The sequence below is a fragment of the Sorex fumeus genome, unplaced genomic scaffold (genome assembly GCF_029834395.1).
Source record: "Sorex fumeus unplaced genomic scaffold, SorFum_2.1 ptg000183l, whole genome shotgun sequence".
NCBI lineage: Eukaryota > Metazoa > Chordata > Mammalia > Eulipotyphla > Soricidae > Sorex > Sorex fumeus.
Genome location: NW_026606240.1, coordinates 4,298,379 through 4,325,203, shown reverse-complemented (window position 1 = coordinate 4,325,203; position 26,825 = coordinate 4,298,379). Strand labels below are relative to the sequence as shown.

General features: G+C 39.8%; 1 protein-coding gene across 1 annotated transcript in view; it reads right to left on the bottom strand.

Moving 5' to 3' along the window:
* Positions 1–26,825, bottom strand: part of JMJD1C (jumonji domain containing 1C) — a 177,067-nt gene that overhangs the window by 131,270 nt on the left and 18,972 nt on the right. The window contains exon 2 of the mRNA XM_056107900.1: positions 8,344–8,508. Coding sequence (XP_055963875.1) covers positions 8,344–8,508 — 165 coding nt within the window. The remainder of the gene's footprint in view (positions 1–8,343; positions 8,509–26,825) is intronic.

Below are 26,825 nucleotides of genomic sequence, written 5' to 3'. Positions count from 1 at the left end.
CTTTATAACTAGGTATATGCCATTGTAAGAACAGGAGAACGGTGACAGAATAAGTAAGTCCACTCATTAACAGCAAATGGTAAAGTAATTTGAGTAAAAAAATCCAATACAAATATTATAGCATTTTTTATTTTCCCTGAGTCTTCTTCAGGGGAATGGGGGAAAAGCACATCCAGCCTTGCTCAAGGGCCTTGATGCTCGAGGGCAGGCGGTACCACAGATGCTTGGGGAACCCACGATGCCTGTGCTGAGAAATCAAAACTAGGACTCCTAAACAGAAAGCATGCATTCAGTCCTCTGAGCTGTCTCCTCAAAGCTTATGCTGTCTCAATACATTACATTAATTTTCTTGGTTATTGCCAGAGTTCTCTTTTAATCAGTAATTTCCCTAAATCTTAGACCAGAAGATCTCCCACGTCACTTTAAGCCATGCAGATCTATAAGCAAACAGTAAATCAGACCGTTAAAAGCAAACTTGAAATTTTACATTGTCACTGCTTAAACTGACACTTCTATTAGGAAGCAGCAATTCTTCATGCTATTAACAGCATATACCAGGGCCTGGGACCAGAAGTACAATACAGAAGCTCAGGCACTTGCCTTGCACACAGCCAATGTGGTTTCAATCTCCAGCACCACAAATAGTCCCCTACGCACCACCAGAATAATCTCCAAGCAGAGTCAGGAGAAATCCTGACTATCACCAAGTATGGTCCAAAAGCCAAATCAAAACAAAAATAACATATGCTTAAATTATCAGTTATCAAAATAAGTTAACAGAAGACTAAAACAAATCTATTAAATTGACTAAAGAAACTTATTTCCAAAATAAAATTGCACGACTATCAAATCAAAATTGCTCATTTCATTATTTCCACTGAAATTAGAAAGGATACTTCCTGTCTGAAAAAAAATGGTTTAATATTTAGTGGGCTTATGGGGGGGGGGCAGTGCCCTCTCACACTACAAGGCAAGTATAATCTAGCCCTGATCCTCTACAATATTTTCTAAATGCATAATTTTAATACCTATATCAAGATTTATTCACTTTACTTCGTTTGTCAATGCCTTTCAGTAGTCACATTATTAACATTTTAAAAGTTACATATCCCAGAATATCAATTTTAAAAATTGAAGCATTTACAATGGTTAGGTATGAAGCTGCTTATAGGAGGCCTTTGTTTAGGGGTCGCTCCTGGCAACGCTTGGGGGACCGTATGAAGTGTGGGGTATTGAAACTGGATGGCAAAGCAAATAATTTACCTCCTTTGCTATCTGTTCTCTCTCCGGGCTGGAATAGGAAGCTGTTTCCTTATGCCAATCTACTCTTCCTCTTCTGTAGTTTGACTACAAACTTTTGTTTTGGCAAAAAAAAAAAAAAATTAAGTCTTTCTTTTTGAACTTGTAGTTCACAGTAAGTATACTCTCTGATATGGTAGAAATAGCACAGTGGTAATGTACTTGCCTTGCACAGGATTAACCCAAGGTCCATCCTTATCACCACATAGTGTTCTCTAAGTACTGAGAGGATTGGTCTCTGAGCACAGAGTCTGGAGTAAGCCCTGAGCACAGCTAGATGTGACCCCAAAACGCACAAAATATATTTAAAAGGCTTACATGTTTATGAGTTGTCCAATCATAATTCCTGGTTAAACCAGAATGAACTATGAAAAATACACTGCATTACAATGAGAAGATGTCTATCCTTTCTAAAACTCAATCCAAAAAGTTAAGTAAATTATTATAGACTAATATATTTGGCTAACAAAGAACATGTTCTTTCCTACTACATTTAAAAAAAAAAACCCACTTTCCCTATGAAAAGTCAAGGAATAACGTTTATATTTGACTACATCAGAGTCACAAACATCATTTTAACTGTTTTTTGTCTATTATTTGCCATGTTAAAGGTGGTAATTGGCTGGTTATGTTTTTCTATTCTTTGATTTTGGCATGAAGAGCCAGGAAACTGGTTATGTGTCTAGGTAAGGTTCATTTTCATTAACTGGGACAAAGAAACTTCATCACTTTAAAATGAACACTTGCGATCTGGAGCAACAGCACAGCAGGCAGGGTGCCTGACCTTGCATACAAAGCAAAGTTCATTCCCTGGCACCCATTTGGTCCCCCAAGCCAGGAGTGATCTTTGAATGCAGATCCAGAAACAAGCCCTGAGCACTGCTGGGTGTGCTTTATTTACAGTAAACAAAGAGCAGTTATTTACTATAACAGAGATAGGGAAGGCACTGTGCTAAACTTCTATGAAAGATACAAAGATTACTACAGACATGTTCTTTCCTGTCCTCAAAGAACTTACAATCTAGAAGGGAAAGACAGACATGCAAACAAATAGTTGTAATACAAAGCAGACCGTGTTAGCTGTTAGAACAGAATTGTACAAGGCTCTACAGGAACACAGGATGGTGAGCTTAACTCTGGCTGGGCCAGCAGAAAAGCAGTGGGAAATTTTGCCATTTAGAAAACGCAGCAGTTTTACAGCCCAGCTGGGTTAGGGTCGAAGCCCCACTCCCCACAGAAGATTTCCCTAAAGGAGATGGAGCCAGGGCCCTAACCCAGTTAGGTAGGTAATTCGATGATTTTAATTATGAATGCCAACACTTCCTTTCTCTGGTGTGGGTAATTGTAATTCACCATATTTTACTTTATTTGAAAACTGAATAAAATTTAACAAGACATTTTATAAATTAGATTGAAACGTAATCATCTCAGCCTCTATCACCAGAATGGCCTCAGGAGGTACCACCCCAATCATACAAGACCAATTTTTTCATGACCACTTACCCCCATCTCACACACAAATACAAATACACACCACTTTAGCATGTTACATAATGTGGCTCCCATACATGTTTTGCTTCTGAAATGAAAGATGAGACAGTATCAGTGAAGTAACTAGGAGTTAAGAGTATTCCACATTCCATTGACGTTTTATTTATTTCAAAAACTTTTAAATATACTTTAATACCATCTCACATTTTGTACAGTCATGATTTCAAGAACAGACAGACACATTAACTAATTTTTAAGAGTAAGTAAACAAACTGCTATGTCCAATATTTAATATTTAGCAGGTATCACCAGAGGAAGAAACAACTGGAAAAGAGGATAATAAAAAATGTTTATGTAGAAAAAAAAACATAAAAGCACAGAATCAGGAACATTAAATCAGTCTGCCCATGTTTCATTCTCTAATCATCTTGTATGTATTCTTGAATTTCTCAAATTTGTAAATAGAGTATTTTGCTCTGCCATACAAATCCGAAAATTGTTTCATCATTTTCATGATTCTGTATAACTGTATATGAGCAGTCTATAAACAGGAAAACAACAGAACTTGTGAAACAGAATGATCATTTTCTAAAGTATAAAATAATTCTCATTTCAAATTTTATCTATTAGCCAAATAAACAGGTAGGAAAAACTTATTCTCTCTAAACTGAAAATATTTTGTCACATAGTTTTCTTTGTAAAAAACATACAATTCAGAAAGAAGCGTTAGTCAACATTTAACTGAGTAAACCATGAAATAAGTACCAGGTATTGTTAATACCTATGCTACTATAAAATACAAAGCAAATACATACCTGTACTACTCTAAGACACAAAACCCCACAAAGTCCGAATAATTGGAAAAAAAATCTAACACACAAGCTGCTAATGGCTAGAAGTCCTATTAACTGAAGTGACGAAAATTAGACATGAAACAAAATTTTTAACTATCAAATCAGCAGATATAAAAGTGTAACATCCAATGTCGTACCTTGTAAGTAATGAAACTCCTTTTTAAAATTATTTGGGATTCAAAACAAAATGTTAAAATAGGTAACCAAAATTTACAAGTGCAGTGGGAGAGAAAAAGTTGGCGGCAAGGGTCCAAGAAGGAAACAGACAATGACTAGAGATAATGCATATGAATAATTTGTGGAAAATAGAAGACTTAATATTTATTGTCTTTAAGATCTTATATTTTGAGTGACAATTCTACTAGACTTTCAAAAGACGAAAAGTTTACATAGTTATATTAAATGATCAGTTATTTATAAATTAATAAGAAATAAAATCACTATTAGAACAGGAAGACTGCTCACAAAGTCTGAAATGCATGCTCTACATGCAGGAGGCCCGGGTTTGAGTCCCACTCTGCACGGTCCCAAGTATGAACATCTCTGGAGCGACCCCCACCCCAGAACCATAACTGGGGGGGAGGGAACCCAAAAAAAACCTACCAAGGTTCCGACTTACATGTTAAATCCAAAAATATTATTTGAAGAATTTTAAAAGACATAAATAAAATCCATTATTCACGTACGGGGTGAGTAATACTAATAAAATGGCACACAACATGTAAAGCAACTCATATACATATATATATATCAGTATAATCCCGATCAATGCAAAGTCCAACAATGGTTGGTATGTAAATAGAAAAACCCACGACAAAATTCAATTGCTCTTGGGATCACACAGGATTCCAAATGCCCAAAACAATCTTGTAAAATAAAAGTTAGAAGATTCGGGCCGGAGCGATAGCACAGTGGGTAGGGTGTTTGCCTTGCACGCGGCCAACCCGGGTTCGATCCCCAGCATCCCACATGGTCCCCCAAGCACCGCTAAGAGTAATTCCTGAGTGCAAAACCAGGAGTAACCCCTGAGCATTGCTGGGTGTGACCCAAAAAAAAAAATAAATTGGCTTCTTAAAAAAAAAAAAAAGAAAATTCACACACACTGATTTCAAAGTTTACTACAAAGCTATAATAATCAAAACTGGTACTGCTATAATAATTGCAGCTCAGTAGAGCACATGCCTTGTATGCAATGAGTCCTAGGATATTATTCTCAGCAGCAATAACAGCAGGAAATCAGCATAGTTCTGACATTAGAAAAAAAGGGGGGTATGGTGCCGCCAGCAGGTCAATCTGTAACTGTGAGGCGAGTGCATCAGCAGCCTGATGGCGCCTTCAGACTTCCAGATACCCCAAAATTGCTGCTGTGCCTTTGGCCAGACCCCAAAATCTTGGGGCAAAGTTTACCAAGAAAGTAAACAGCCAAAAGTTAGGTATGTGGGAGACACACCCACAAACCATCTCCAGCTCAGCTATATAATTGGAGGCAAGGCCTCTCTTGCTCCTGATCAAGCTGCTTAACGGCCATGATCCCAGAGACTCAGAAACAAATCTCGAAACCCAGCGGCTTTTGGCAGAAATGCGTCCCAACCCCGCAGTAGGTTACTGTCACCAGGCCACCCCAGGGGGGGAAAGGGTGCTGTTCCTCCGCCTGCTCCTCCTTGGTGGCTTGGTGACCGCCATCCTCCAGAGGCTATAGGACAGTCAGGCTTGGGCCCACAGTGACGAGACACACGGGGTCTCATGGGATGGGGGTGGAGCCGGTCCTGTCCTCCTCACCCCGATGAGACCCCAAGTCACTGCCCACAAACAGCCATTATGGCTCCTGATCAAGCTGCTTAACAGCCATGATCCCAGAGACTCAGGAGCAAATCTCAGAACCCAGCAGGTTTTGGCATAAATCCCTCCAGATTTAAGTGTTAGAATTTCAAAATTTCAAAATTACGCGGTCACTACTGCAGCCATGTAACATCATATGTTATTCATAACCAGCAATAGAAAACAAATTGTCTACTGTTGCCTTTTCGGCAGATCTGAGTGTTGGGGTAAAATCTCAAATAATAATGGTGGGTCTGGTGTCGAAATATTGAATATGATCAAAGAAGAGAGAGCAATGTGGAAATCATCTGCCCCAAAGGTAGAGGGAGGGTGTGGGATGGGGGTATACTGGGGTTGTTGGGGATGGAGAATGGGCACAGGTGAAGGTACGGGTGTTCCACTGTATGACCGAGACTTAGACCTGAAAGCTTTGTAACTGCTCTCATGGTGATTCAAAAAATAAAATTACAAAAAATGAAAAAAAAAAAAGTAAGGTGGAGCTGATGCACAATTCAACCAGCCAGTCGGTGGCTGAATAAATAGCAGTACTCCTACATAAAAAAGAAGAAAAAAGGGCATAGTTGGACCCAGGTGCCATCAACATAGTACCGGGGTTAAAGTACATGCCTCACATCACACAGACTCTGTTTTGAATACCTAGTACCACATACAGATTCTCAAGTACCACCAGGGGTCACTGAGTACAGAGCTAGGAAAATCCCTTGAGCACCACTAGGTGTAGCTCAATCACACCTTTACATCCGGTCACGGTCCGGTCACGGTTCTCCCGTTGTTCATCGATTTGCTCGAGCGGGCCCCGTAACGTCTCCATTGGAGACTTTGTTGTTACTGTGTCTGGCATATCGAATACTCCCGGTAGCTTGCCGGGCTCTCCGAGAGGGGCGGAGGAATCGAACTCAGGTCGGCCATGTTGGCTGCGTGCAAGGCAAATGCCCTACCGCTGTGCTATCGCTCCGGCCACCCCTCAAAAAGAATGCAAGGCCCAGAAATAAACTAAACCATTACATACACAGGATTCAGTTCCGGAGCACTGCAGTGAAAGAAACATCACAATAAAACATCTCATACAGTTTTGGATTCCCCAGTGTATGAGAGTTATATTGAGAGTTATATTTAGGCTAGAGGCCAGGTTTACAAAATATACAACAGTAATTTTTTTTCTGTTTTATTGTTTTGTTTTTGGGCCACACAGCAGTACTTAGGTAACTTTGGGCCCTGCATTCAGAAATCCACAGTAAAAACACCAAGAGTTGACAACAAAATAAAATAACATACCTACTGTGGAAAGTAACATGGCAGTTACTTTAAAATGCTGGGGGGGCAGAGAGATAGGACAATGGGTAGGGCATCTGCCTTGTACCCAACCTACCAGGGATCAATCCTCCTACGGTCCCTGAGCACCACCAGGAGTGATTCCTGAGTGCAGAGCCAGGAGTAACTCCTGACCATCACTGAATGTGGTCCCAAAAAACAAACAAAAATTTCCCCAAGCTGTTTAAGAGTTATGAAGCTTCACAGAGGACATTTATACTCTCTTTGTAAATAGCTGTCTTAAATTAGCCAGCTGTGCTTAGTGATGATCCTGAGGGACCGTCCTCAGGGAATATCCATGAGCACAGCTGGTTAAGTGGACTCGGGAACAATTCACTGCCATCCTCAGGGACCACATGTGGTGCTGTAGTTTCGAACTGGAGTCAAGCAGAATGTAAAGTCAAGCAGAGTGTCTCAACTCCTACTTTGACCCCAGTAGTTGGCGGCTTAGAATATTTGATATTGATGGTATAAAATTTATTTACATATACAATGCATACCTACTATATGCCAGACACTTGTCAGAAAATAGAAGAAGCAATGATTAAACAAAGGTGGCATTATCCCCTAACAGAACAATCATATTTAAAGTGTTTCTTTCACCTGTAACAAGTTAATACTCTCTTAGACAAGAACTTGATGGCTCCAAGGTGAGATACAACAATCTTCATGCACTTTCTTCTAAGGAAATCTTTTTGGATCATTTTTAGCAAATTAATCAGATCAAGTAGCACTGCAGCACTGTCCTCCCTTTGTTCATCGGTTTGCTCAAACGGGCACCAGTAATGTCTCACAGCAAATGGCGAGACTTGTTACTGTTTTTGGCATACTGAATACATCGTGGACATATCAAGCAATACAAAATAAATCATTTTGGGCCTGCTATTGGGACAGGCTTGAGTGCCGGTTGGGAAAATAGGAAATAACAGTGGTGTAAAGATGTAATCACTATGAACAATTTTATAAAAATAAAATGATATTAAAAACTGTTTCTTTCATAAAACTTCAAATCAACTGAAAAGTCAATGAAATCTACTGTATTTTCTTAAATGGATGTTATATTTTTATTACTTGAATTACTACACAATAACTATTACTTGAATGACTACACAACAACTACTGCATCATTAGAAAATACAGATTACAAAATAACTATCTACTGTTATTGATAATAATATACTATATTCTGACCAATTTCAATAAACAAAAAAAATGGTTATCGAATACTTTACTCAAAATATCCTCTCATTATCATCTACTAACAGTTTCATTCAGCGAAACTGTTTCACAAAACCAGTCAACTATGTCTTAGCCACCTTTAATTTTAATTATATATTTTACCTAGCAGAATCAAACCATTTGTGAACCAAATATGAGTAAGAATACCAACAAACATGTCTTAACAAAACAAAAAAGTATTTTGAAATTTCTGCAGTATTTGGAAATTAAGAATAATCAAGAGAAATATAAACAAATGAAATATAAACTAAAAGCTTTTAGTCTTTTAAAATAAATAAAGAATATATAATGAAACAGGAATACACCTTACCAACGCAGGCCACTGAATCTGCTTGCTCTTTGTTCCCTGAGTCTGCCTAGGGTTGTTCCTCTTGGCCCAAATTAAGTGGTATTCCACCAAGAAGGTTGAAAAATCTTCATAAACTTTGACCCACTCTCGTTTATCCCATTCAAGATCATCAAATTCCACATATACCTACGAAAAAGAAAACATAAAGTTCCTTCAACAATACAAGATTATAAAACTTCAAGAGAGAAGCCATTAAAAGAGAAACGAGGGTGAAGCTGGAGATATGATATCCTGGGTAAGGAATTCGTTCCCATGCAACTAACCTGGGTTCAACATTCGGCACCACACAGGGGCTGGGAGCGAAGGAGCAGGAGGGTGGCGGGGTGAGGATGAAGGCAGAGAAGAAAAGGAGGACAAAGACAAAAATGATGACGACGACATAAAACTAACTTCACCAAAAATAAACTACACAGGAATAAGGACTGGGAAGATAGCTCAAAAAGCCAGCTTGCCCACCTTTGGATGCTAGAGAGCTGGGTTTGAGCTCTAGTAGAATATGGTCTCCCTGCAAAGCACTGTCTGGAGGAACTCCTGAACAGTGAGTCAGGGATAACTCCTAAGCAATGTACAGTACGGTTCCAAAACCATAAAATAAGGGGTCAGGGCAACAGTGCAGTGGGCAGGGCAACTTCCTTGTACGTGGCTGACCCAGGTTTAATCCAGGGCATTCCACAAGATACTCTGAGCCCCATTAGGACAGATCCCGAAGCACTAGCCAGGAGTCAGCCTTGAGCACTGCTGGGTGTGGCAAAAAAATGTATCAGAATAAGTCATGCGTTTATTAGGAAACGCAATTTACACAATGTTGGTCAGAGTAAAAATGGCCATCACCTCTGAATGTAAAACTAATGAAGTGTGTCTACAACAATGATTCTGGAAGCAGAGATAAGTTACCATTTCCTATAAAAGACCAAACAGGCTTTGCAAACCGAAATATGGCCTCTGTCATAATTACTTACATCAAACTTTTTTTTTGAGAGCAATCATTGACGATTTAGCAGCTTTGCTCCAATAAAACTATAATTATAAAGAGAGATGGCAGTACAAGTGTAGTTCAATTTACAGGTCTAGCACTTGGCAAGCCCTCTGAGTTAGAGAGTAAGATCCCAGACCCTGCTACTTAGCACTTTTTTCCCTTTATGAGGGAGTTGGGGGGAGAGCCACATTGGACAACACCAGTGGTGCTCAGAACTTACTCCTGGCGTTGCACACAGGGATCACTCCTGAGAGGGCTAAGGGTGCCAGAAATCAAATTCCAGCTGGCTTTGCAAAGCACACTTAAGTAAAAATTGTTTAATTTTGAAATCTCTGTGGTTCTGTTGATTAGAAGAGCTAATTCGATAACTTGTCCACATGATTTCTAAGTAGGAATCCAAAATACAGTAATTCTATTTAAAAAAATACCTTGAGGGGTTGGAGTCAAAGCATACCAATTTCCCCAATACATGAAAGCTTACAAAGATTATCCTATTTAATTATTAAACTGTAATACAAACATGTTTTTGGAAATTAAAACAAATACTGAAGTTGAGACAATGCTTATGGAAATCTGAACAAATGCTGATGAGACTGCTCCAGTGTAGTAACGCATGCTTTGTCTGCAGGAGGCCTGACGACACCCCCCCCCCCCCCCCAACAACATCAGGAGTGACCCATAAGTGGCCATAGTACAGCAGGCAAGGCGTTTATATCGCACGCAGCAGACCTAGGTTCAATCTCCAATATCCCATATGGTCCTGGGAACCCTCCCAGGAGTGGCTCCTGAGCACAAAGACAGGAGTGTGCCCTGAGCACTGTTGGGGACAAGACAGTGAGCCCTGAGCATCATGCCAAGAATGAATAACCTCTGAGCGCAAGCTGTGCCCCCATCTCAAACAAAGGAAAAGAGAAAAATATGAGCATCACTTCGCTTTTATCTTCCTCATACAGTAGAACTACCTTGTTAACAAAATATTTCAGTCAAGCAGCTGAAGAGCAAAGATTTGTAAACACTTCCTAATCATAGAGGACAGAAAAACACTATGTAAATTATTTCAGGTTTAAAGCCCTTGATATAAAATCAAAGGTTTCAGCAGAAATATGCCATTTTGGGATGTTGCTATCAGTTTCAGGGCTCTACGAGAGCTTGGGTATAAAAGAAAACTATAATTTTACATATTCTTTGCTGTCTGACAAACCTGCCTTCAAATGAGTTCATAAGGGCTGGAGAGATAATACAGCAGGTAGGGCACTTGACTTTCACACTATCAACTTGGGTTCAAACCCCAGCAACTCTCATGGTCCCCCAAGTCTTCCAGGAGGGAGTCCTGGGTGTGGCCCCCAAATAAAACAAGGACAACAACAAATTAAGAGCTTTAGAGCTGACTATATACAGAAATTAAAATACACACATAAATAAACTAGCTTTTACTCATTCATGGGCCAAAAACACAAAACTCCTGGAATTTTTAAAAACTCACACCATAAACTACTTATTTATTAAAGCAGAATATCAGCATGCTCTTTATTCTTATTCCCCAAGGGCAGAATGCCAAAAGTCCAGTAAGGACACCTGGGCATGCAGAGATTGGCTAGAGGAGAAGACAGTGACCTTGGGAGTATTTCTACTTTTATAGCAAGTGGAAGAAAGTCTACTCTTTCTAAGGAAATTATCTCATCCTTCACTGCTGCTCACTTCAAAAACAATACTGAAAATAGCACAGTTAAAGCTGTCAGGATTTTACACTCTTACACTCTTATTCAAGTAAGAATACTAAGGGGAACACAGTGTTATTTAGTCTGCCTATACAAGTTTAAGGGTTTTTGTCTCAGCTATTAGAACCAGTAACTAATAAGTAATTGCACACTTCAGCATACACATACTAAAATTAGAATAATAATGAAGATTAGCATGGCATCACAGAAACGAAAATCTGTGAAGAGTTTCTTCTACATTTAAAAAAATACTGGTCAGGGCTGGAGACGAAGTACAGGGGTAGGGTTTTTTGTCCTGCAATCAACAACACTCCCTGGGATCCAATATGGTCACCTGAGTACCACCAGGACTAACTCCTGAATACAGTCATTAGAAACCCCTGAGCACCCTCAGGTTGGTCACAAAATTCAAACGTAATTTAAAAAAGTTTTAATGCTGGTAAATAGAAGTATGCAATGCTTAGTAGTTCCTTAAAAGTGTTGACTTTTAGACTTACTGCATTTCACCCAGTATGAAACACCTGTATTGTTTACTATTATTTTAAATAAGTCTAAAGGATTAACTTCCTAACACACAAAATATGAAAATGCAAAAAGGTAAAAATATGCACTATGTAATACACGAAAACTTCTTTATGTAATTATTTTTTAAATTAATACAACTTACTAAAAAATAAAAATGTATACACTTTTCAGTAAAAACTGCTAATCAAAATAAATACATTTCTACAATATTCAAAACTGTACAATTATACTGTAGCTTAGAAAAATCTTTTATCATTTTAACTTTGTTGACCAGTTTGTCCTGTGTTTCATGGACCATGTGCTTATCAATGGCTCACACTTTGATGTCACAGCAGGAAGACTACCAAGAAATATGTAAAAAGGTGTACTAAATTGGTTCATAAATAGAAAAACCTGCCATATACCTTAATTTACTTACTGATAATTTAAATTGCTTTTTGTCTTGGTGAAGCAAGACAGTTTTTACTGAAACTTATTTAGAAAGATGTAGGAAAAAGAAAGAAAAAAGTATAATTTACAAGACAACAAAGGCTTTTCCAGAGTGAATAAGCAAACGAAGAATCATAAAAAAGGAAATATAAAGAAAGAACACAGAATAAAGCGCAAACCTAAATCATTTTTGCCCTTTTAAAATTTGCTCCTCATGAGATAACCAAAGTTGCTCACCACTGGGTTTCAATAATCCACACCCCCAACAATCTGCTTCTATTTCGGCGCTGTCAGTCTCCTCTCCCCTCCCTCCCTTTCTCCTGCCCTCCCCTTTTAAGGCATCGTGGTTGGCCATACAGGTACTGAAAGACTATAATGCATATCACTTCACCTCTTTTCAGCATTCAGCTCTTGTCCAGAATGGTCATTTCCAAATTACCATTGTCATAGTGGTCCCTTCTTTGTCCTAACTGCACTCCCTTCATCCACCAATCTTGGTGGCAAGATTCCAACCATGGACCAATCCTCCTTGCCCTTGTTTCTAACTGTATTTGGCTATTAGTTTCATACGATGTTTTATTATATCAAGTTACATTAAGTTAAGCAAAGTTATTTATGTAGACCTGTCCTTCCTGAAGAATGCTTATCATCATCATGTGTGTTATCATTTCATCCTGTTAATCGTCGATTGCCTCGAGCAGGCCCCAGTAACGTCTCTTTCATCCTTGCTTGAAAGCTATAAACTTGCATCTGAACACTGGTTTTGCTGTATCCCACAAGTTCTGGTAGACTGTGTCCTCATTCTCATGTTTCCAGGAATCTTTTGATATCCTTTGATTTCCTTTCTGACCCATTGGTTGTTCAATAGTGAGCAATTTAATCTCTTTGTGTTTTGATTTGATTCTCCATTTCCATGTGTGACCAACTCCTATTTTCAGTGCATCATGATCTAAGATTGTTGATCCCATTTCTATCTTCTTGATTTTATGGAGGTATGTTTTATAGCCTAGCATGTGGTCTATCTTGGAGAACATCCTATGTGCACTGGAGAAGAGTGTCCATTCAGCTTCTGGGGGATAAAATGCCCTGGATATTAGCCTCCTCTCTTCAATTTCGTCCTTCAGAGCCAGTGTTTTCTTACTGAGCTTTAGGAGTGTGATTTCTTCTTGATGTATATATCCCCTGATCGGAAATCTAGGTCATTGGACATTATTATGGCTACCCCGGCCTTTTTTAAATTTTTATTTAATGGAAGAATGTAGGCCTTATTGAATGAAGTTGCCAGATGGCAAACAATACAAATTGTATCACCAGTATCAGCTTGTTAAATAAGCTTTCCTATTTTTCCTTAGACTAAAGATTTCAATAAATGAGTCTAAGACAGAACTTCCATATCAACTGGGAAGTTTCAATAGACAGTTTTCTGTGTACTTGTATCTTTACGTTAATGCAGAAAGATTATATTAATGTGGAAGTATTAGAAGCAATGTTCTGAAGAGAGATATGACAAACCTAACTACATCATAAGGATGAAGAAAAAATTCTGATCACTGATACTAAAACTGTTCACTTAAGATGCTTTTAAAGGTAGCTATTTAACGTAAAAAATTCTCAGAATTCATGGTATTGATCAATCTTGTCAATGCAGTGCATCTTATAAACAAATATGCTAAACTAGGAAGGAGATGTCATTCCATCAGCTGATAATTGAATATTATTATAGCAGAATTAGAGTTTTTAAAAGCATTTTAAGCACCTTGATTCAGAAAACCATTAGTGATATGGTTTCACACACGAAAATTCCAGCACCACACCCTCCACCATAGTGTCCACTTCCCTCCACCTTGGTTCCAGTGTCCTCCCCATCCCTGCCTGAAATAAGCTTGCTATAGGAAACTTACCCCCTCGCCCCCCGCAAAACTCCAAATATAAACACCTAAATCTCGGCCCAAGGACAGCTCAATACTACTGTGTGAGCAGACACTTTAAAAGTCTGATTCCCAGCATTACCCACATGTACCAAACACAGTCCAGCAGCTCTGCTGCCTGCAACCCCATTATCACCAGAGTATGTGCTCTTTAGACCAAAGAAGTAAGGTGTGTTAGAAGCAGCAAAACTTTGATCAAAGCATACAGATCCTAGTAAGCACTGAAACCAAAAAGAGAAGTGAGAGCACTCAAGTCAGAAAACCCCTGTGTACACCATACCAGACATTTTGGCCATACCTATCCTACCCCAGTAACTGCACAGCATAGGACTGGATGGAAATAGGGATGGGAATGGGACAAAAACATTTCTGAAGCTACATCTCAGGTCTGGAGATAACAGTATCCCAAGTAGGCAGCTTGCCTTACACATGGCCAGCTGGGAGTCAATCACCAGCACCCCATATGGTATTCCAAGCGCTGCCAGAAGTAATTTCTGAGTACAGAGCCAGGAGTAACCCCTGAGCACAAGCAGGTGTGGTCCAACATCCCTCCTCAACCCCCGCCCTCCCCAAGCCACATCTCTGTAATTGAAATAAAAATTCAATCTACAAAACTTTGTTATAAAGAAAAGAAACAGTGCATCAAATCTCAAAGGTAGAGAGGTTGCTTACTTCCTACAAGTTTCTAAAGTAAAAACATTAAAGTTCCTAATGAGAATATCTGTATCATAGTTCATACTTTTAATTTTTAGTTAAATAACTGCTTTTCTCAATATGTACATTCCAGAGGCTGGAGCAACAGCACAACGGGTAGGCCATTTGCCTTGCATGCAGCTGACCCAGGTTTGATTCCCAGCATCCCAGATGGTCCCCCTGAGCTCTGCCTGGAGTAATTCCTGAGTGCAGAGCCAGAAGGAACCCCTGTGCATTGCCGGGTGTGACCCAAAAAGAAAAATAAAGTTCATTCCAATAATTTATAATATAGGCCAAACTATCACTACAAAACAGGACAATATGAAAGTGCTGACTTCTAAAATTAGCATTTGCCCTTTCCTGAAAGTAAGAAGACTAGGGGGTGGAGCCATAGTACAATGGGTAGGACATTTGCCTTGCATGCAGCGTGATCAGGGTTCAATCCCTGGCATCCCATACATTCCTTGGGGGAAAGCAACACCAGGAATAAAAAGTCCTGAGCATTGCTGGATGTGACCCAACAGCCAAAAAAAAAAAGACGATGACAACGGCTATCTCCATTCTAATGTCCACAAACAGATGTCTCTTAAGAAACACACGAAAAGAAAATTGGCTGATTTAAAAATACTCTTAAGTAGTGCACACGGTTTTTATGAGGGAGTATCAAGTTCGATCCCAGGCACTGCATGATCCTGTGCATCATGCTGAAATAAGTCTCAGAGTTCAGCTGAATACAGCCGCTACCCACCCCTCACAATACCACTAACCTAGAATCTTAAAATTTAAAAGGCTTATAATAATTTACCATTAAATACAAAGTAATAGGAAAGTAACTGTGTAGATTTACAAAGAACATGTCAAACTTTTTCATTAATGTATACTTCTCGGCACTGGAGAGCTAGTACAGAAAGTAAGGCCTTCCATGCAAATGACCCCAGCTCAATTCTCATAATCACAAATGACTCCCCCCAAGCACTGCCAGGTATCCCTGTGCAGAGCCATGAACAAACCCTAAAACTAGGTGTGCCCCAGAACCAGGATAAGGAAGTGAACAGGGGAGAAGGGAGCAGGACACACTTCTCTTTCCTCTTGCTATTTTTTTTCTCCAGTACAACGGATGTAATCCCACAACCTCACATCATACAATATGCCCTCTATCACTAAGCAACAACACCAAGCCCCATTTGCCTTTACACAATCTATTAAATCCTTTGTACTGAGCAAATAAAATTATAGCTATGTATGAAACATAACTGAAAAGAATTATTTTTTTAAAATATCTTAATGGGGGCTGGAGCAATAGCACAGCAGGTAGGGCATTTGCCTTGCACATGGCCAACCTGGGTTCAATTCCCAGGGTCCCATATGGTCCCCTGAGCACCACCAGAGGTCATTCCTGAGTGCAGAGCCAGGAGTAGCCCCCGTGTATCATCAGGTGACCCAAAAAGCAAAAAAATAAAATAAAATATCTTAATGGAGAAAAAAGACATGGGAAAATCAATTCCCGGAGTTTAGAATAAGCCCCAGTCACAATATGCTCCAAAGTATGAAATAATTACCAAGAGTTCCAGAATCACAGCTATATTCTGCTATATTCTCACCTCTTAATTTGCATTTCAGCAGCCTGATAGGTACATTATAGCATCCTAATATGGCAAAGGATAGCTCAGAGGTCAAAGCATACGCAGGGACCTTATTTCAATCCCTGATACCATCTCCAGATGTGTCCCATTTGTAAAGCATTGCTGGGAATGGCCCATAGAAGTACTACTTGTGAAGCCTCCATAAAGAAACAAAAAAACCTAAAACTCATGCCTCTTACTTTACAAGTGCTCTACTAGCTTCTTGTGTGACTCAAAGCAATTTCCAATGTATGCTGGTTGGCAAGGCCCTGTAGATTGGTTTCTTCACTATTGTGAACCTGTCTTACACCAAAGGGCAATTTTCTGTCTGTTCGAAAAATATAGCATGTTCATTCTGGATGTCCTGCATACTGCAGGGGTGGAGAGAGGAGGGGAAGGTCTTGCTATGAAATAATTTGCAATGATTAAAAATATTTGAAATTAATACCAAGAAAAAGGGAAAGGGAAATGGACCACTCAAGCTGTTTTAAGAAAATAAGATGATCTTGGGTCAAGGAATGTGACTCAGTAGCAAAGCTCATAATCACATGCCTCATATGTGTAAGATCCTAGGTTCAATCCCGGGCAACATAAAAGAAATAAGAAAAAAAAGAAAAGGGAGAAGTATGATCTGGAAATGCATCACTAAGAAACTCACTGCACAGTCCCAGGATATTTTGTTACTAATCCAAGGATGAACTTTATATTTTCAATATACTTCCAGATCCGTATTAATTTAGCAAAGCCAACAAACAGTATGGAATACTAAGACTAGGTAGCTGGAGAAATGGTTCAAATGGCTGAAGCACACGGGAGCCTCAGCATCACATAGTACACCGAGCACCAAGTTAAAGCCGGGAATAGCTATGAATATACCACACAGGTATGGCCAAAAAAAAAAAAAAAACACCCAATAACTTTAAAAAATCAATATAAGTGTTAAAATTAACTAATGGTTCTCTCTCTCTCTCTTTCTCTCTCTCTCTCTCTCTCTCACACACACACACACACACACACACATACACACACGTGTGCTGAATAAAGGGGGCCAGGGGGCCAGTCACTGACTGTATGCTTAGACTGAAAAATAACATACATAAAAATAATGGAAGGAGAGAAATGTAAGTAACATTTTATAAATTAATATCATAATTCATGAAAGAATGCTGTTGCAGCTAAGTTTATAAATAATTTAAAGGGAAACCAAACAGGCTCACTACATAACTGTAAAAGGATGAACTAAGAAGAAACCAGAATATTGCATGGAAAAGATGACGCAATGTTAATAGATGCAGAGAGAATCAAGAACTTACTCACACCTCCTCTTTTGCATCCATCTTCTCCACCAAGGAGAATTGAGTAGGAAACTGGAAAAGGTAGAAGAAACATAGTTAAAAAGTAAATGAAGTTGAAAGAGAAAAGAAGACAGAGAACACCTGACCACTTTAAAACTCAGTTTTTGCTTAGAGACTCTAAATAAGCACAAGTCTAAACCAGTCATGCATCTTTTTGTCATTTTTTTGTTTTGATTTTTTTGAGGCCACACCAAGACATGCTCAGGACTTACTCCTGGCTCTGCATTCAGGGATCACCCCTGGTAGGTCCAGGGAGGGAACCAAATGAGGGTGCCAGAGGCTGAACATGAGTCAGCCTGTGCACACACCCTACCCTCCGTGCTATTGCTCTGGCCCCAAGGCATGCACTTTGACTTTGTAACCTGGCAAAACATTCTAGGGGGCTAGTGAGACAGCTTAATAATATGCAGCACACTGACTGATGCCAGGCAGAATGTGGAGTTCTGAACACCACCAAGAGGGTACTCAGAACTTCTGAACCCATACATTAGGGCTGAGTGTTACTAGGAATGGCCCACAGGGTTCTGAAAGGCCCCCGTCTCATTCTTTTTTTTTTTGGGGGGGGGGGAGGCAGATACAGTGAGGGGAAAGGAAGGAGCCACACCCAGCGGTGTGGTGCTCAGGGCTTACTCCAGGCTCTGCATTCAGGGATAACTCCTGGCAAGGCCTTGGGGATGATGCGTGGTTCAAGGGATCAACCCAAGGTAAAAAAAACATGTATGAGGCAAATGGCCAAACCACTGTACTATCTAGTCCAATGGAGGGCCCTATTAAAAAATAAACAAGCAAAAAAACTACAAAAAGGAAATTTCTGAAATGCACTGGTTTGAGAAATATAGATTTTTAAGAAAAGTGTGCAAAGAAACAAATTTATGTAAAGGACTCTTGACAATCCGTATCAGTCTATATCAGTCTACACTGGGAGTATAAAAATTCCCAATGTGCTTTTTCAACTTTATACTATTCAAATAATGAAAAGGACTGATCAGATACTTCATGAGGAATACATCAAATATTATATAGACTTGAAGAAGAGTTAAGAAAAAGTTATTTATCTTCTCTAAAATGTATGAGAAAAAATGCAATATATAATCAGAGGTCATCCAAAAAATAACTACTTGGAGAACATAAAAGGTCAAGAAAATTAAAGTGCTAACAGAAATTACAAACACAGTACCAGTAAAACATTTAGACTATTAACTTGAACTTTTTGTTTTCACATCTACACAAAGATTTTATGAGAATATAGAGTAGAAAAAGCAGCATGATACAATGTCCAAAATAAAAATTCCGAAAAGACAAAAACAAAGAAACCGCTGTGAAAGTGGAAAGCAAAAAGTTAAGAAACAAAAAGACATATATATATACATATATATACACACACATATATATACACACACATATACACACACACACACACACACACACACACACTTTTTTCTTCCTTTTTAACTTTTGACCCACACTAGGCGGTGCAAAGGGCTTACTCCTGACTCTGCATGCAGGGATTACTCCTGGTAGGCTCAGAGGATGACATGTGATACCAGGGATCAAACCTGGGTAAGGCTTGTGCAAGGTAAATACCCTACCCACTGTACTATCACACCAGCCCTCAAGAAAATTTTCTTTTTTTCCTGGTTTTGGGGCCACATCCAGTGATGCGTAGGGATTACTTCTGGCTCTGTACTCAGGAATCACAGTGCTTAGGGAACCATATATAAATACAGACTTCATAAAAATAACAACAACAACAACAACAAACCCAGCTTGTTCTTCAGCTCTGTTCTTCCTGGAACACATCTAGCTTACTATGTCTCTGTGATCTTCGCTTGCTTGGTTTTCCACTCTGGAAAAGCCCATGTTCTCTCTTAAATACATACTTCCTTTCTTTCTCTCACCTCACATTTTTCTAAATAAGTTTTGTTCAATAAAAATGTATCTTGCTTCACCAAGGTGGAAAGAAAGGATAAAACGAAACTACATGTTCCAAATTTAAAACATTTTAAGCACTTATAAAAAAACGGTCATGACAAAAATCGTGTTACTTAATTTTGTAATTCACGGTGCTACTGGAGCAAGCAATATGAAATAAATTTGTTATATGCCTGCTATGGGGGCAGGCTGGGAGGTGGCGGGCACCTGGGGACACTAGTGGAGGGAAGGGGGTATGGCGGGTGGATTGGTGTTGGGACATTGTATGCCCAAAACAACTCTCTTATAAACAACTGTACATCACGGTGTTTTAATGATTAAAAAAAAAAAAGAGAAAGAAAACAGAGGGCCTAAGAAGAATATCTGAAGTACAAGATAAGGTTACAGGGCCAGGGATGTAACTTACGGGAGAATGTTTGTCTTGCTTTATGTAAAATCCTGGGTTCAAAGAAGCAAAGGAACAGAAAAATTAATGAGAAAAGAAGGGATTGAGGGATGAAGACAGTGGAGGGAAGAACAAATTTAGTCCGAAAGATAGCCAGCTGTTCAACAAGTAGATCTGTAAGGCCGCTGCTAAGGTAGCAGCAGCCAGAATGAATCTCTTTGCCTACCACAACAGAAAATCTTATTTCCTGCCACAGCTCTACCTCAATAATCTCATTGCCTACACAAATAAAAAAGTTAGTGTCTTTCTGCAGGTAGATATTTGGCAAATTGGGTTTTGTTTTTGTGTTTGAATCACTCCTGGAAGTACCCAGGGCTTCCTCTTGGCTTTGCGCTGGGGGGGGGGGGGGGGGGGGGGGAGGGGGGGTAAGTGAGGGTACCTTCCTCATTTACTTGTTAATTGTATCCCCTAGCAATTCCTGCTCCATGAAGTGCAAGGTTTTTTGTTGATTTGCTTTAGAATCTTACCACCTTGCCCTACATCAGAACCATAGTACAATTTGAGTAACTACAATTTGTGATTTTCCCCCACGGCAAAGCCTGGCAAGCTACCCATGACGTATTCGATATGCCAAGCACAGTAACAAGTTTTGCAATGGAGATGTTACTGGGACCTCTCGAGCAAATCGATGAACAATGGGAGGACAGTGCTACAGTGCTACGGTAATTTAAGAAAAAAATAATCTTTAAATCATGTTAAGTCAAAAACAAAAACAAAAACAAATCATGCGATGTCACCTACAAATTTACCAATGTATGCTTTGTGTGCAGAGAAAATTTCTTTGTACATAAATCTGGTTGTACCAAAGGAGAAAAAAAATGCACCTCAGAGCTGAGCTAAGCAGAGCTAAGACTTCTCCAAAATCAACATTTTTTTTAAAAGTTCAACTTAGTCTAATAGATTAGTCTAATAAAAACATACAATATATGTGACAAGAAAATCAGAATTAAAAAAAATAGAAGTTAGTAACCCCAATAAATCTGTGGTTTCACACATGTCCACCTTGAAGCTAAAGGCTGAACATTAATCCCTGGTGCTACTGCATGTGCCAAGGATGGTCCCGACAGTCCACAGCTTATGCTTAATATCTATGCTACCTGTGATTCACCAGTGCCACAAGCAATTTCAGGGTGGACCACAGTCTGAGCAACACTAACACGAGCAAGAGATACAAACCTGGTAAGATCCTCAATTAAAAAAGATGTGTAAGCACCTCTACTTACTCTTAAGGGCTGCAATACTTCTGCTAGTTTCTAAACTAGTTCTATATGGCAAAATGTTTTCCATTTTGGCCAGGACAAATATTTCTCTTACTTAAAGGGAAGGAGAAAGACTAGTTCGTCTCATAGCTTTATAAACAGGATTTTACCTTTCAGATGTTAAAGTTTACCTTCTCCAGGATTAGTAGCTAGACTCAGACACTGTAAGGATTGCTGTGACACTCCCCAGTTTGTGACTAACAAAAACTATAATCTGTTTGTATCATTAAATAAAGTATTTATTTATATCAATTTTATACTGCAAAGTTCTCATGCATGAAGACATACCTGTGCAGCTAGCACAGTTGAATCCTCACTTAACTCTTTACAACTCTTGTAGTTTCTAAGGTCTGCTGAATTTCTTAACAATTAAAAGGAAAAAATACCAGTACCAGATACTATATTCTCTTAAAACCAAAAACAGAAGTAACATAGTGTAATGATTAAGATAAACAAAAAGCAGATATGAACTAAAAAAAAAAAAAGATGTGTAAGTACCACACTACGTAACTACCCAGTGAGCACTAATTCAATGTGTAGAAGCAACTCACTTTAGTTGAGTAATACATTATTCGAGCACTGTAAGAAGAGACGTGCAGTCCTCTACAACTTCCTGTGAGCACAGCAAGCATGTGTGTAACCCCTAGCATGCACAACTAAAACTGGGAGCATGGTTGCTGGAAGAAATGAAGACTAAATGAGATGTGAAATTGGTATTTATAAAAGTACGAACCACTAAATATATAAACTTTTTTTTTAAATTTTAAAGGACCACTGTAATTATCAGGTGAACTGAAGACATGTTTTCTAAGACTCCAAAGACATAAAACTAGTTAATTTCGGGGGTTGGAGAGATAGCACAGCAGGTAGGGCATTTGCCTTGCATGTAGCCAACATGGCCGACCCGGGTTCAATTCCCAGCATCCCATATGGTCCCCCGAGCACCGCCATGAGTAATTCCTGAGTGCATGAACCAGGAGTAACCCCTGAGCATCACCAGGTGTGACCCAAAAAGCAAAAAAAAAAAAAAAAAAAAAAAGACCCACCTAATTTCAAAAAAAAAAAACCTAGTTAATTTCAGAGTCAACACTTCCTTATTGCAGTTAATTTCTAACAGTACTTCCAAAACATAAATTTGCCCTTCCTTTAGTTAAGCACATCTTTCTAAAGATTAAAAAATACAATGTACCCAAACCAACAATTTTATGGATTTTTAGAAATAAATTACTTTTCTCTCTTATTGCAACACTTAAAACAACAGATTTTTTAACTCAACCCAAAGTACATTTATCAGACCATATTAGTTCTTTTCAGGGCTAAGAGAAGCTCTAGTGGGCATAAGTGAGTCGGAATAAGCCTTGTTTTCCAAAAAGAAACAAGTCCAAGCATTTTCCAGGTTCTGACTTTCATACAGGCAGACTAAATAATTTAACTGTTAATATTGGAATGCATGGGAGAAAAATATGCAAAACTTGATATTAATGAATCCTATATTCCACTTGAATTATATAAGAAGCTAAGATCAAAATCATATATATATATACAGATACACATATGTATTATTCTTGGCTCTAAATTATGTTACATTTTACTTTGCTCAAAATGTAGAGTTCTTTTTTTTTTGTTTAAGGAATTTCTAATTGCTCTTCTTTTATTCTCATAATAAATCCATTAGAGCGTATCAGTGATTCCCAAAGTCTGCAATATCACTCCCTGGGGGTCCTGAAATGTGAGGGAAGCAGCAGAAATTTAAGGTTAAGGCGCAATATACCACTTCAAGCAGTTTGTAGTTTGTGCACTTAAAGGAGGCTGACTTCCAAAGAGGCAGGGAGTGAACTGGCTCCCCATCTCACGGTAGCAGTTTAGAGAAATTCTAAACTGGATAAAATAATCTCATCACAGTCTCTCAGATTATTTTTTTCTACTAACATTTTAATGGTTTAACAGTGTCATATTGAAAATATATCCTAAACTATAATTCCTTGTAACATATATCTTAAAAAGTTGCTTTTCAAATTTTATTATAAATACTTTATTGGCTCTGGGGCCACACTCTCCTTGCTTTGTGCTCAAGAATCTCTCCTGGGCCTTCTCCCCTCTGGAAAGAAAGATGGCAGCCGCATGGGAGCCTTGTGGAGAGCCAGGTATGAGCCGGTGGTGGTGATGGGGCGACTAAAACCTCAAGGGAAGGGGGGCATTCTGGCGCATCCTTCAAACCCTACCGAGGTCACCAGTTGCCCCCCACGAGGGGCTCTCCGCCACGGCCATGGATCCAGAGCACAGAAACCAATCTCTTAATTATCTGACTCTCAGCAGAAATACTTCCAGGGTTAATTAGTAAAATAGCAGAAATCCAAATCCAAAACCATCATTTAATTCTTGAACCCAGCTGTAGAAAGCAAATCATTTCACAATGCTTTTTCAGCAGGTCTGATTTGGGGGTGTAAACTCTAAATAATAATGGTGCATCTTTTATCGAAACAATGAATCTAGTCAAAGTAGATAGAGTGTTAACTAGAATTCATCTGCCTCACAGGCATTGGGAGGGTGGGGGGGTGGGTCTATTGGGGTTCTTCGTGGTGAAAAATAAGTATTGGTAAAGGGAAATGTGTTTGATATTTGCATGACCGAGACCTAAACCTGAAAGCTTTGTAACTTTTCCCACAGCGATTCAATAAATAAATGAATTATAAAAATAAAAAAAAATATGATTTTCAGAAGCACCACAAAAAAAAAAAAAAAAAAGAATCTCTCCTGGCAGTACTAGGAGAACCATATACAACGCTGAGGAGCACATCTTTTATCTGCATACTATTGCATGATCTTTCACTTGTGGAGAAACAAATCCAGAGAAACAAAACAAGACAATAGACAGTGTCAAATGATAAATAAACCTTTAGCCCGGAACTACAAAACTAAGAATACCAAGTAATGGGGAGAGTGGGGATCAATAATTAGAGGGGGAAAAGATCAAGTGGACTGGAAAAACCATAGGAAATTTGCAAGAGGATGTTGGGCACTTTGGTGCTGGTGAGGTAATTACATAAATCAACACCATAGGTATTAACACTTTTGTAACTTAAACTAAATAATGAAAATTCATTTTTTAGAAAACCATCTGTTTTGACATATACAAATTTTAAACATTCATCTGCTGAAATATGCATGCACGGATTTGTCATACTTTGACTTATTTCAGAACAATCTGAAGACAAACCATTTAAAAAGGCACACTAAAAAATGATAAAAATATTTAAATATTTAGTCTCATTTCTCATTATATTTTATTTGCAGTTCAATGAGCTGAATCCAGGTCTCTAAAAGGCATGCATTGGCTTTGAGGACAGCCGCACACGCTAGGGGGAAAGGCAGCTCAGATAGAGAAGGGAGCACCAAATAAAGGGCATTGGGAGGTTCCTCTCAGGATGGGAAATGCATGATGAGAGTAGACTACAGAAATATGCATGCACGGATTTGTCATACTGAGAAAGATAACAAAAGGGAATGCCCTGCCACAGAGGTAGGGTGGGATGGGAGGATGGGGGGAGGGAGGGAAACTGGGACTGGTGGTGGTGGAGAATGGGCACTGGTGGAGGGATGGGTCATTGTGTAACTGAAACCCAAGCACAAAAATGTGTAAGTCTACAACTGTGCCTCACGGTGTTTCACTAATAAAAATTTAAGAAGGAAAAAAAAAATAAAAGGCATGCATTTTACCAGAGTCAATATGGTCCTAGCCCTGATATTTGAATAAGTAAAGAACGTCTTCTTCAATTTCCCTCCCTGGACCCTTTCCTCCTCTTTCTTCGGGGGGCAAGGAGGATGGGGGAACCCAGTTGCGTGCTGGGTTCACTCCTGGCAGAGCTCGGGGAACTCAGTTTGTAGTTTGTGCACTTAAAGGAGGGGTCCAAGGGATCAAACCTGTGCTAGGAGTGTCGAAGGCAAGCTCCCTACCCATTGTGCCATCATTTCGACCCCAGATATGTACATGTTTTTACAAAGATACTCGAATTTCTTAAAATGAGAGCTCAATGCTAGGTGTTTTTCAAAAGCCATTCATAATTAAAATTTAAAGTTTCCTTTCTGGTGAGGGTAACTTTGTTTCTGCCAAAGACCATTTGGATATCTGTAACATCATTCCCTGGCCATGCAATACAGGCAGAAAGGCCACACGGAGCCAATAGGAAGCGTGTTTTCTTTCATATGTAATTATCTCAACATGAATTAGGGTCAAACATAATTTCACAGCCAGATCTTCCCCATTTCTTCAAACTGACAACAGAATTGAGGTTGGGGGAAGATGTCAACAAGGTCTGGCCATCTTTGAAGCGTTCAGCATAACAGAAGGAACACATGGAGGGTGCGGGATCCCGGAGGAAAAAAAAAAAGAAAAAACAGGTTCCAAAACGAGCCGAGATCACCGGCAAGTTCCAGATGGAGTAGGTGCCACATCCCGCCTCCCCCAGATGGAACCCCGGTGACCAGAAGCCTCTACAAACACAGCTCGAGTATGCGGGAACGAGGACTTTTTCTCAAATCTGCCGGACTACACCTCCCAGGTAACCTCTGATTCCGGAAGTCACGCCCACAGCCCACCCCCCAGCGCCATCTTTGAAGCGTTCAGCATAAGAGAAGGAACACATGGAGGGTGCGGGAACCACAGATCCCTGAGGAAAAAAAAAAAAAAGAAAAAACAGGTTCTAAAAAGAGCCGAGATCACCGGCAAGTTCCAGATGGAGTAGGTGCCGCATCCCGCCTCCCCCAGATGGAACCCCGGTGACCAGAAGCCTCTACAAACACAGCTCGAGTATGCGGGAACGAGGACTTTTTCTCAAAACCGCACGGCCGCTTATGCGGCCGCGCGACATCTCTCTATATACAAAGTGATCAATGAGAAGTAAACCACCCAATCTTTCTCCCTGAAAATCAGAGTTAAGTTTGGAGCACGGCCACAGCCCCAGAAACACAAGGATTTAATGCAGAACCCAGCAGCTTAGAGCAGAAAAGTGAACGGACGATGAGTTAACCCAGGCCATCATTTCTGCCCAGAGGGGAAAGGGTGTTGCCCCATTCGCCCTCTCTTCTCTGGAAAGTAGGATGGCGGCCGCATGGGAGCCTTGTGGACAGCAGGTATGAGCCGGGGGTGTGGGGGCGACTAAAACCTCATGGGAAGGGGGGCGTTCCGGTCCGTCCTTCACGCCCTACCGAGGTCACCAGTTGCCCCCCACGAGCGGCTCTCCAGCACGGCCACAGCCCCAGAAGCACAAGGGCTTAATGCAGAACCCAGCAGCTTGGAGCAGAAAAGTGAAAGGACTATGCGTTAATCCAGGCAATCATTTCTGCCCAGAGGAGAAAGGGTGTTGCTCCCTTCCGCCCTCCTCCCTCTGGAAAGAAAGATGGCGGCCACATGGGAGCCTTGTGGACAGCAGGTATGAGCCAGGGGTGTGGGGGCGACTAAAACCTCATGGGAAGGGGGGCGTTCTGGTCCGTCCTTCACGCCCTACCGAGGTCACCAGTTGCCCCCCACGAGCGGCTCTCCAGCACAGCCACGGCCCCAGAAG